This window comes from Saccopteryx bilineata, chromosome 9, assembly GCF_036850765.1.
Source record: "Saccopteryx bilineata isolate mSacBil1 chromosome 9, mSacBil1_pri_phased_curated, whole genome shotgun sequence".
Lineage (NCBI taxonomy): Eukaryota > Metazoa > Chordata > Mammalia > Chiroptera > Emballonuridae > Saccopteryx > Saccopteryx bilineata.
The window spans coordinates 23546505-23558707 of record NC_089498.1 but is presented as its reverse complement, the minus strand read 5'-3'; the positions used below and the strand labels follow the sequence as shown (position 1 = coordinate 23558707).

Here is a 12203-nt window from a genome sequence, read left to right as displayed (position 1 = left end):
ACACTGCTCCTGAGCCCAGGAAATGTACGCCCAAACCAGCCACTTTCCCTCTCCTGGACCCCTTCTCACTCCCCCCTAATCCAGGGATTTCTAGATCTGGAACCTCTTTGAATCTGAAAATAAGTAGCGGGTCCTCTTTCAAGGAGCACACTGTTAGACCACCGCCAGGGCTGGTTCGGCTCAGGGGTGCAGAGCGTGGATCCAGAGGCCCCACAGGCAGAGCCTCTATCGCAGCTTTTGGGGCCCCTGGCAGCGAGGTTCATACCTCAGAGTTAGCGGGCACCACCAACTGGGAGGGCAGGTTGATGTCGGGCACCCTGCATTCCGAGGTGAAGGTCACCATGTAGGGCAGCGGGTTCTCCAGCTTGATGGAGGTCGATGTGCTCTGCCGGACGGGGCTCACCATCTCGATGCTTTTGATCATGCCTGAAGGGGTGACCCTGAAACTCACCGTGTAGTATAAGAACTCGTTGGTCACCTCGTTACGGAAGATCACCTGAATTCCCGGGAGAGCAGGAGGAAACAGGGCAGAGTAGCGGGGTTAGCTGGGGGCCCTTCTCTCTGTGAGCAAAACCTGGGCACATGAAGCACGGCGACCAGGCTGACACGGGCCCTCCTAGCCGGGCTTTTTCTTTAGACAATCTGCTCTGGCTCTTCCTAGATGAGCGTATATGCCATCGCCTGAGTTGGCTTTAGAAGAGCCGGAGCAGCCCTGTCTACTGCTGCAGGTGAAGTTCTCCCCAGTGGGCACAACTGACGGCCCTGGAGAACAGGCAAGACCTTGAGAGGTCTTCATGGTATAGTGGGTTTCACTCCTGTTCCCGTTGTTGCCAAATGGATGATGATGATGATGATGACGACGACATCTAACACTTAGTGATTACTGTGTGCCAGGCACTAGAAGCACATGTTTAATTCACACAATTTGTGAGCAACATTATTGTTCCCCTCACCATATTTTTCTCTTAAAGATGAGGAAAATGAAGCTTAGCAACATTAAGTATCCTGACCAGGGTCACATGCAGGGAAGTATCAGAACAGGGATCTGAACCCAGTTGGACTGATTCCAGAGCTCACACTTGTAACTGCAGTATGTTGTCCCCTCACCCCTGCACCTGACTGGTTATTGACAAACTGCTCACTTTTTTAAGTTCTTTACCCAGATGACGATGATGTTGAGCATCTTCTCGGGTGCTTATTGGTCATTCATGTATCTACTTCGTGCAGTAGAGTCTATTCAAGTGTCTTGCCCTTTTTAATACTTTCACTTGTTTATTATTAGGTGGTAACTCTGAACATATCTGGCTTTTTACTTCCAAGCTCTTCCTGGTTTTACACTTAAGAGTGCTTCTGACACCCTGTGTCTTTTCATTGGAGTGTTTAGTCTTTTACATTTAGAATAATTATTTATGTGTTTGAGTTGAAGTCTGCCTTCATGCTATTTCTTCTTCAAAGGTTTCAATTTTTCACTTTCCTGCTGCTACTTTCCTGCTTTCTGTTGGATCATTATGTAATCTTTTGTAATATAGTCTATTTCCTTTAATGACTTCTTCATTACATTAGAAAAAACATGTAGAGCTGACAACACCAAGTTGTAACTTGTCAAAATTTAGTATTTCCTCACTTCCCACTTTACCACTGACCCTGTATGTTTCCTGCCTCTCAATTCCCTACCTACACATGTAACAATCTTACTAATTAAAATTCCATCTGCCTGTCCATCCCATCTTTTGTGCTGTTGTCATTGTATCTTTTACTTCTATGTATATAGGAACATCTGCTTTACACTGTTATATTTGCTATAAACTGTCATTTGTCTTTTAAACAAATTTATGAGAAGAAAAACATACACTTTAATACTTAGCATTTTTAGTGCTCTTCTTTCCTTCCAGCAGACCCTGGGTCCCATCTGCTATCATTTCCCTTCAGACTGGAGGATACCTATTTGCATTCTAATAATGCTAATGCATTCAGTAACGCAGGTCGGCTGCCAGTGAATTCTCCCAGGTTCTTTTATCTGAAAATGTCTATCTCACCCTCAGTTTTAAAGGATATTTTCAGTGAAGAATTCTAGGTAGATGGTTTCTTTTTCTTTCAGCACTTTGCAGATGGTTTCCATTATTTTTGAAGAGAAGTCAGTGGTCATTTTGATTGTTGTCCCCTATTTTAAATCTGGTTATTTTTAAGATTTTCTTCCTATCTTTGGTTTTCAGCAGTTTTACTATGATGTGCATACACCTGGTTTTCTTTGTATTTTTCCTGCTTGAGGTTTGCCAAGTTTCTTGGAGCTGTAAATCATTAAAAAAAAAAAAAAAAAAAAAAAAGAAAAAAACCAGGAAAATTTCAGCCATTATTTTTTCAAACAATTTTCCACTCCATTCTCGCTTTCTTCTCTTCTGACTCATATTAGTCATGTATTTTATATTTTCCCACAGGTTCCTGAGGTTCTGGTTGTTTTTCCTCAATCTTTTTTCTCTCTGTTCTTCGGACTGGAAGTTTTATATTGATTTGTTCAAGTTCAAGGTATCTTCTCACATCTCTAATCAGCTGTTAAGCACATACAATGAACTTTTCATTTGTTTGCTGTACTTTTCAGTTCTAGGATATTCATTGTGTTCTTTTTAATAGTTTCTGTTTCTCTGCTGAGATTCCTTATCTGTCCACTAAGACCTATATTTTATTTAATTATTTAAAATATTTCCTTTTAGTTCTGGAACATGTTTATAATAGCTTTGTTGAAGTCGGCCTGCTAAATCCAATCTGGTTCATCTTGGAGTTAGTTTCCATTGAGTATATTTTTCTTGACTATGGGTCACATTTTCCTGCTTCTACGCAAGTCTAGCGATTTTTGTTTACGTCCTGGACACTGTTGATGATCATTGTAGAGAGTCTAGATTCTTTTATCTTCTGTATAAGAGGTTGATTTTGTTCTAGGAGGCTGTTCAATCACTGACTAACATCTTAAACTTGTGTAGGTTCGGTTTTATGCTTTGTTAGAGCAGATACATGTAAAACTCAAGATGGTTATTAAGACCTTCCAGCTTGGTGGGATTTATCTCCAAATTTGTCCTCCTTGCTGATCTTTGTAAGTTCTTGGTTTTAGGCTTTTTCAGTCTGGTTCACAGAAGGACTTATCTTTCTGGCCTTTCTGGTATTTTGGCTGGGTTCCTAGGGTTGATGAGGCGTTGTTAATGCAACCTCTCCACTTTGGCTGGGCCAGAACTCCAGTGTTCCCCAGCACTGATTAATGTGGTGTACCTTTTTCCTTATCACCCTTGGAGCAACTGCTCTCTGGTAAATCTCACATAGCTTCTTCCTGTACAGTCCAACCTTCAACTAAAGACTTCGAGGGGAACTCCCATATAGACTTGTTTTCTCACTCCCTCTCTCTCTCTCTCTTATCTTTTTTGTATTTTTCTGAAGTGAGAAGTGGGGAGGCAGAGAGACAGACTGCCGCATGTGCCCAACTGAGATTCACCTAGCATGCCCACTAGGGGGTGGTGCTCTGCCCATCTGGGGTGTTGCTCCATTGTGGGCGGAGCCATTCTAGCACCTAGGTGTAGGCCATGGAGCTGTCCTCAGTGCCCCGGCCAATTTTGCTCCTGTGAAGCCTTGGCTGTGGGAGGGGAAGAGAGAGATAGAGAGAAAGAATAGGGGGAAGGATGGAGAAGCAGATGGGTGCTTCTCCTGTGTGCCCTGGCTGGAAATCGAACCAAGGACTTCCACATGCCAGGGTGACACTCAACCACTGAGCCAACCGGCCAGGGTCCCCTCTTCTCTTGTGCCTTACCCTGTAGAGATCAGCTATTTCAGCTGCACCAAACTCTGATTTCTGTCTCCTTGGTTCACTGGGACTGCTGTGCTTTGCTTAGATTCTAGCTCAATGCACTGTGGTCAGGACATTGTCCCTGGGCAGAGAGCAGCAAAATCATGGGGACTCATCTCATAAATTTCCTTCTCTCTGATGAATTGCAGTGTTGTGCTGCCTGTTTTCCAATGACTTAAAAGACTTGCTTCAGACATTTTGTCCAGTTTTATGCTTTTTTATGGTGGAAAGACTAGTTACTCCATCATAACCAAAAGTGCTTTTGATATTAAAAAAACTTTTTTGTTGTCATTGTTAATTTTTATCCATATTACTGTGAAGAGATTCTGTGATCTGGGTTCATTTTTACTCAAAACTCTTTACACTTACATTTTAATATATATATATTTATTATATCTTTATGTTCATATCTACAGTTTATGAATATCTCTGTTCTCTCCCTACCCTTCTCTATAAATGAGAGCGTATCTCTTGTTTCCCTATTTGTTTCCAGCAGCATGAGAACATTGTTTTCCATTGCCTTATTTTATTCCCCCCTTTGCTATTTCCTATCTTGAGTTCATATGAAACATTTCAGATTGCTTTCAACACTTGAAATTACCTATCAATTTAGTTTAGATTCTTTGTCCATTATATCCATGTACTTTCTGCTTGGATTCATTTACTTATTTTTAAAATTTTGTTAATTTAAGAAGTTTTAATTTTGTAGCACTTCCTTCAGGAATTGTGTAATAGGTGGGTTACTTTGAGTCCTTGCCTGTTTTAAACGGTCTTTATTTTGCTCTCATAATAGTTTTGAGTTCTAGATTGAAAATCATTCTAAGAAGTTTGAATAGCTTCCTCCATCGCTTCTTGTCTTCAGTGTTGGCATGAGAAATCAGATGTTACTATGATTATTATTCCCTTTTATTTTGTCTACAATTATTTGGGACTTTCTCTTCTATCCCAGTGTTCTGAAATTTTGTTCTCAAAATTTAGATGAGAGTCTTTCTTTCTCTCATTCAACCTGTTTGGCAACTTGGTGGATCCCTTTAATTAGAACACTCTCTTTCTACAATAGCCCTGGAAATTTTTATCCAATTATTTTGTAGGGTGTTTTCTCCCCTCTATTGTCTTGTTTTTTTTGTTTCAAGAGTTCTTATTAGATGGATATTAGAACTTCTTAACATAATTTATTTAATATTTCCTATCATTAAAAAAACAGGTTTATTGAGATACAATTCACATTCCATATAATTCACTCACTTAAAGTGTACAATTTAGTGGCTTTTAGTATATTCACAAAGCACTTGTCTCCTTTGTAATTACATAGTCATAGTCCAGTTATTTGATTTAGAACACTTTCTTCTCCTCAAGAAGAAACCCTGTGCCCATTAACAGCCATCCCCCATTTCCTCCTATCCCATCCTCTCTAGACCTAGGCTCTGCTAATCTGCTTTGTTTCTATAGACTTGTCTATTCTGGACATTCCACATAAATGAAATCATACAATCTGTGGCCATTTGTGACCGGCTTTGTTCGTTTAGCATGTATGTTTTCAAGGTTCATCCCTGTGGTCCAGACATCAGTACTTTATTTCCATTTCTCAAATACTCTCCATTGTATTTATCCATTCATCAGTTGATGGACACTTTGGTTGTGTCCACTTTTGGCTCTTACACATAACGCTGCTATGAACATTTATGTATCAGTTTTTGTATGAACATGTTTTCATTTATCATGGGGATCTATCTAGCAGTGAAGTTGCTGAATCGTGTGGTAATTCAATGTTTAAGCATTTGAAAAACTCCCAGACCGTTTTCCAAAGTGGCTGCACTATTTATACTTTCACAGCAATGGATCCAACTTCTCCACCCACTCACCAACACTTATTATTTCCTTTCATCTTGCTATTTCTTTGTGCTCATGTGTTAAAGTATGGTGATATTACTCAGCTCGATCTTCTAACTAACTAGTCATCTCTTCCTCAGAGTCCATTATACTATTCAGCTGTCCTCTGTGGTATTATATTCCAAATATCCTATTTTTCACTTGCAGGGTCCCCAATTGATTCTCTTCCACCACAGCCTGTCCTTATTTTATGAGTATGCTTATCTTCTTTATAATATTAACCAGAAGTCTTCTTCTGTTTGCTTTAATAACTCTTACCTCAGGAGTTCTTATTGTTGACCTGGTATTTCTATTTTGTGGTGGCTTTCCCCCCCTTCAGATGTTTTGTGATTCCTGGACATTAAGGTCCTCTTTCACCCTGTTTGTGACTGTGACCTGAGGGAGCAGACTACCTCAGGGACTATAGGAGAGGAGATGACATGCTGTTGTGTGGGTTTTGCCATGCTGGAGGGGAGATGTGTTCCTAGATTCTATTGTTTCACTTTAAAACCTTTTCCTAGGCAACTCCATTCTCCACAGAGCCTTAAATCCTATTGATAAATGGGTAATTCTCATGTATTATCTTTCGCCCTGACCTCTCTTGTGAGCTACTGATCCAATTATGCTTCTTTTCTTCAAAAACACTTAACTCATTTGGTAATAATGCATTTATAGTGCAATTATTTGATTAATGTCCCTCTCCCTTTACTGGAGAACAGGGACTGTGGCTATTTTTGGATGACTGCTATGTTACTAGCACCTAGTGTATGGCATACATGCCCAGTAAATACTTATTGAACTAACACATTAGGAAAAACAGCTCATGTGCGCTGCCTTGGAGTATATGGCTCAGAGTAGAATCCTGGCTCTGACGTGTGTGTTGGGTGCTCAGCACAATGCTGGACACTCTGTAAGCAATCAGAAAATGGGATGGTTTGTTATTGTGGTCTGGTACTTGCTGGTTCAGTTTTACCTACTGCATAGGGATTTTCACAATTCTGCTGCCTTGGAAGCTTGGCGTGGGTCTACATAATGGCTGGCTGGCCTTGCAATCTGGTTTATCTTAAAGAGGCGGGGAACCCAGACTGCCTTTGCCAGGTCATTCTAAATGGGCAGCCCAACAGGATAAGGCTAGGCTGGTGATGGAGGACATGTTCACTCCCTAATGGCAGGATTACCAGCCTCCAGGGCTCCAGGGCAGAGCCTTTGACATGTGGCTACCTTTGCACTGTACACTCCCTCCTTGTAGGAAAAGAAGTTGAGCTTGTAGTCTTTCTTGGATCCAGACAGTACATCGATGTAGTCAAGGCCCTTTAAGGTGACACTGAGGTCTGGCTTCTCTGGTTTTAGCAGTTCCACAATGACCCGGAATCTGGGGGAGCACAGGAGCATAGGAAGAGAGGGCAGAGGAAGTGAGATAGTTGCCCAAAGAAAAGAAGGAAAGGTGCTGTCTCTACTCTTGATTTTATGTAAAACACATGGGTCCAGTGTTCCAGTATTCACTGTCACTAATAATACCAGTAACTACCGTTTACAGACCATACTGAGTCAGGGCTCTGCCTGTGTTATAGACATTGAATCCCTATAATGTCTGTAGGAGGCACATATCATTACCATCTCCATTCTACTGATGAGGAAACGAGGCCAAGAGAAGGAAGATAGCATGCTCACCTAACATGACTAGCTATTGGCAGAACTGGGACTCAAACTTAGGTCTGAGCCTTTACCCGCAGTGCTAAGTAGGTGGCCTCTTCTCCCAACCTTTGGCTCCTTCACTATAAAAGAAGGGGACTGGGCTGGCTGTCCTAAGCTCCTCCAGTCCTTGCATTCTATTCACTTCCACTGCAAGTACAAGACCCAAAGGATGTCCTTCCCTGGCCAGTGGCTTAGGTAATAAGATTGAGCACTCCATAACATTAGCCATGATTATTGTGATGATGATACTGATAACAGTAATAATAGTCATACATAATATTTATTGAGCACTCCTGTTCTAGGAGATTTAAAAGTAACCAACCATTCATAGATAGCACTGAATAGGAGACTCTTGCTTAGAGTTCAGGCACTGTCTGGTCACATCAGGGAACTCTGACCCTTTTAGCCAATGTCCTCTACAGGTCCTGACCTAGGGAAGGACCAGGATAGACAGGGGAAGTCCTCCTTCCCTCTCCCCCACACCAACCGCTGGCCCCACTCCCTCACCTCTGGGGCTTGTTCAGCCAGTTGGTGATGGGCAGGAGCTCAGTGTAGGGCGTCTTACACGGCACTTCACGGTAGATGTTGGCCACGGCCTTGGGGAGCTCGGAAGTCCCATGCAGGGCATACAGCCAGCCGGTCCCGTCTGGCAGCGGGAAGAAGAGGGTGCCCTAAGGAGAGAAAGAAATGTGATCAGAATGATACAGAGGGGTCTTTGTTAGGTCCCCCTCAGGCGTGGTAGTCACACAGGATCGACAGAGGCTCTGCAAATGGACATAAAGAGTTTTGGAAAGCAGTTTGTTTCAAGAGTCATAGAAATACTCGCATGTATTTGACCCAGGAATCTCAGACAAGGGAATTTACTGAAGAAGAAAAATCCCTCCAGGAGAAAAAGTTACATACATATGCATATATATTAGAACCATTTATAATATGAAAATTTGGAGATTACTTAAACATTTAACAACTGGGGAATGTTAAATAAATTATAGAACTCTCACTGAATGACATATTGGGCAATCATTAAAAATGATTATCATGAAGACTAATTAAACAGAAAAATGCTCATGATATAATGTAACGTGAAAATCCACACAATGAAAAACCGGAGGTGCTGTGATGGCAGTCAAGGCTGGATCTGAATAAGGATTGGGAGTGAAGATGCTAGAAGATAGGGTCCCCTCTTGTTCTTCCTCTGAGCTGCCACACTGTCCCCTCACCGCTCTCACACAACCCCTCCCTCCAGCCATGCCTTGAGCCTGAGGCGGTGCTCAGCCTACCTGGTGCTTGCGGTTCTCCAGGTTCATGGTGCGGGGCTTGTAGGTAATCTCATAGGGCTTGTTTTGCTGATGGGGCTCCAGGGTGATGAACTCAGGCCCCTCCCAGTGCTCTCCCTCAAAGATGGGGTGCAGATTCCAGGTCTGGTTGGTGCGATTTGAAAGCAGGATGGTCTGTGTGTGCTTGGAGCGCACCTGGCAGGTGAAATTCACCACCTGGAAAGAAACGGGCGCCTTACACGGGCGGTGGAATTTACAGATCTGGAGATACATATTTGGGAGTTGTCAGCTTAGCAGTTTTTTTTTTAAGGCTAAGAAATGGGATACTAGATTATCAGGAAGTAAGTGTATTTAGAAAAAGAAGGAATTTAAGGACTAATTCCTAATTGGCATACTCCAATGTTAAGCATCAAAAGAGGAGATGAGAAGGAGCAGCCAGTCTGATAGGTGGAGAACCAGGATAGGGTGGTATCCTGGAAGCCAGATGAGAGAACTGTTTGAAGGAGGAGGCACTTGTTCAAGATGTCAACTGCTACCAGCAGGTCAAATAAGATGAGGGGTGAGAAATGGCCATTGAATGTGGCAACACGGACCAATGTGGTGTTGGTATAAAGAGAGTCAAGTGGATCGATGAACAAGAACAGAGTTCAGCAATAGACCTACACATATATCATTGATTGGTTTTTATACCAAAGCACAAAGGTATAAAGTATAATCTTTTTAACAAATGGTGCTGGGATAATTAGATAACCATGTACAAAAAAAAGAATTTTGATTTATATCTTGCACTACATACAAAAATAAATTTTAACAGATTGAAGATGTAAACGTAAAACTTGTGTCCTAAATATACAAAGAGCTCTGAAAACTCAATAATAAGAAAACAAAAAACCCAATGAGCCTGACCAGGTGGTGGCACAGTGGATAGAACATCAGACTGGGATGCAGAAGACCCAGGTTCAAAACCTCGAGGTCACTGGCTTTGATCGTGGGCTCCGCTGGCTTGAGTGGAGGCTCACCAGCTTGAGCGAGGGGTCATTGGCTTGAGCATGGAATAATAGACATGACCCCATGGTTGCTGGCTTGAGTCCAAAGGTCGCTGGCTTGAAGCCCAAGGTCGCTGGCTTGAGCCCAAGGTCATTGACTTGAGCAAGGGGTCACTCACTCTGCTGTAGCTCCTCAGTCAAGGCACATATGAGAAAGCAATCAATGAACAACTAAGGAGCTGCAATGAAGAACTGATGCTTCTCATCTCTCTCCCTTCCTGTCTGTCTGTCCCTATCTGTCCTTTTCTCTGACTCTTTCTCTGTCTCTGTAAAAAAAACCAAACTCCCCCCCAAAAAACCCAATGAAAGATAGAGGATTTGAACAGATACTTCAACAAAGAATATATGTGGATGGCAAATAAGTACCTGAAAAAATTCTCAACATCATTAGTCAATAGGAAAATGCAAATTAAAAACCAAAATGAAATACTGCTACATACCTATTAGAATGGCTAAAAAACCCCTGACCATATCAAGTGTTGGTAAGAGTGTAATGCAGATAGAAATGTCAGTACTAGTGGGAATGTAACATGACACAGCTGGTTTGGAAGACAGTTTGGTAGGTTCTTAAGAAGGGAATATATACCTACCCTAAGACCCAGCCATTCCACTTTAAGTATTTACCCAAGAAAATGAAAGCATATGTTCTTACCAAGATTTGTGCATGCATGTTTGTAGCATACTGTATGGCTCCCCTTACACAACATTCTTGAAATAACAAAATTATAGAGATGGGGATCAGGTGCCATTTTCACCGTGAGCAATGTTGCCAGGAACACAGCTGGCACTGCACTGTTCGGTTTCTAAGAACAGACCTGGCAAAGAGTTAACCCAAGGCTGTTGTATTTTTTGAAAACATAGCAAAGGTGTTCACCCCACACTCACAGCTTATAACAGAACTTCGTCTAGCCAGAGATGTCAATGCAAGTTTCCTTGAGAATGTGAAGCTTGGGTTGAGAGCTGAAGACTACACAGGAATTAACTAAATGAAGAGGGGAAAATAAGTATTTCAGCAGTGGGAATAGCATGTGCAAAGGCCCTGTGAGAAAGGTAGCAAGCAGGTCTGAATGTTTGATGTGAGCACCAAGGACTCTTTAAACAGAGAAGACATCTGTTTTTGGAAGGCCTGGCAGAGTTCAGTTGTGGGTCTTGCTAGGCCCACTCTGGCCACTGGCCCATCCGTGGGCAGCACGTACTGACCTCTTTTACTGCAGGTAGTCCCACGCAGAGTCCAGACAGGGTTAGGTTCAGAGGATTGCCTCCCTGGATGAAGCAGAGCAAATTTTTGTAGAGACTCTCCTTGCCCAACTCGGTGGGATGGTACTTCACTTCGAAAGAAACCTCCATGCCTATAGAGATATAGCCTTCTTCCGGGCTGATGGAGAAATCAGGCTCAAAATTTTTGACATTCCATTTAAACCTTTTCCAAGACAAAAGGAGACGAGGGAGGAAGGTATTAGTACGCTGGGGATGTCCTTGATGCTGCTGAGAACAAAAGGCTGGAGGTTCACCCCCTTGTGGGCCCCATGGGACCCGGGGGGAGTAAGACGGCTCAGTAAAGCAGAGGCAGGTGGGGACAAGGGTCAAGTCGCTCCTGGGTAAGATATCTTCAACGCTGCGCAGAGGCAGGTGGGGACAAGGGCCACGGTCACTCTTCGGTACATTGACTTGGCTTCCTCTCAGAGTTGAGCAGGCTAGAGAGTGGCTGTATCTTATGTTAGTACCCACGGTGACACACAGGGGAACATACACATGAACATGCTTACACATGTGTACCCAAGGTCGCCTGGCTAGGAAGTGGCTGAGCTAGGACTGCGGCCTTGATCACTCCCTGCACTGCCTCTCAGCTCAGACCCGAGAGGGTGGAGACGGTCCCTTCAGGTGAGAGCTGCATCTGCGCGTGGAGCCACTGGGGTCTGATGGTCCTGTGAGGCCACCCGCTGTGGTCCGGCTCTGGTCCAGGCAGGAGACAGCGTGGGCGGTGCAGACCAGTGTGCTTCCAGTTCCGGGGCTGCCGCACTGCACCCTCAGGCCGCCATTTCCACCGAGTCTGCGTAGAGGCGACCCCCGCAGGCGTGCGCTGCGCAGCCTGCCCAGCTTGGGGGCGTGCCTGAGCAGTGACTGGGCGGGCACCCGCTAGCAAGAGAGAGGGAAGAGCCGAGAAGAAGAGCAGCCATAGGTACACCTGGTTGCAATGCCATCTTTCTCACTTCCTGGCTGTGTGACCCCAGGCAAGCTGTCTGACCTGTTTGAGCCTGAAATTCATCCGTGAAATAGGGACAATACGGTCCCTACCTTAGAGGGTCCTGGGATACTCAGATGGGGTCTTCTATCTAACAACGCTCAGCATTGCACCTGTGCCTGGTAAGTTCTTGCTAAATGCTGGGTTTGGGAAAAATTACTTACTCTCTTTATACTTCAGTTTTCTCGCCTGTGAAATGGATCAGTCATAGCATCGGTCTCATAGAATTGCTGGGATTAAATGAGGTG

At 43.5% G+C, this 12203-nt stretch overlaps 1 protein-coding gene across 2 annotated transcripts in view; it reads right to left on the bottom strand.

Moving 5' to 3' along the window:
• Positions 1 to 12203, bottom strand: part of HYDIN (HYDIN axonemal central pair apparatus protein) — a 365754-nt gene that overhangs the window by 2430 nt on the left and 351121 nt on the right. For both annotated transcript variants that reach the window (XM_066243172.1, XM_066243173.1), the window contains exons 79-83: positions 10914 to 11133; positions 8671 to 8883; positions 7898 to 8061; positions 6917 to 7067; positions 266 to 496 (exon numbers count right to left, since the gene is read on the bottom strand). In XM_066243172.1, the coding sequence (XP_066099269.1) occupies positions 266 to 496; positions 6917 to 7067; positions 7898 to 8061; positions 8671 to 8883; positions 10914 to 11133 (979 nt within the window). The remainder of the gene's footprint in view (positions 1 to 265; positions 497 to 6916; positions 7068 to 7897; positions 8062 to 8670; positions 8884 to 10913; positions 11134 to 12203) is intronic.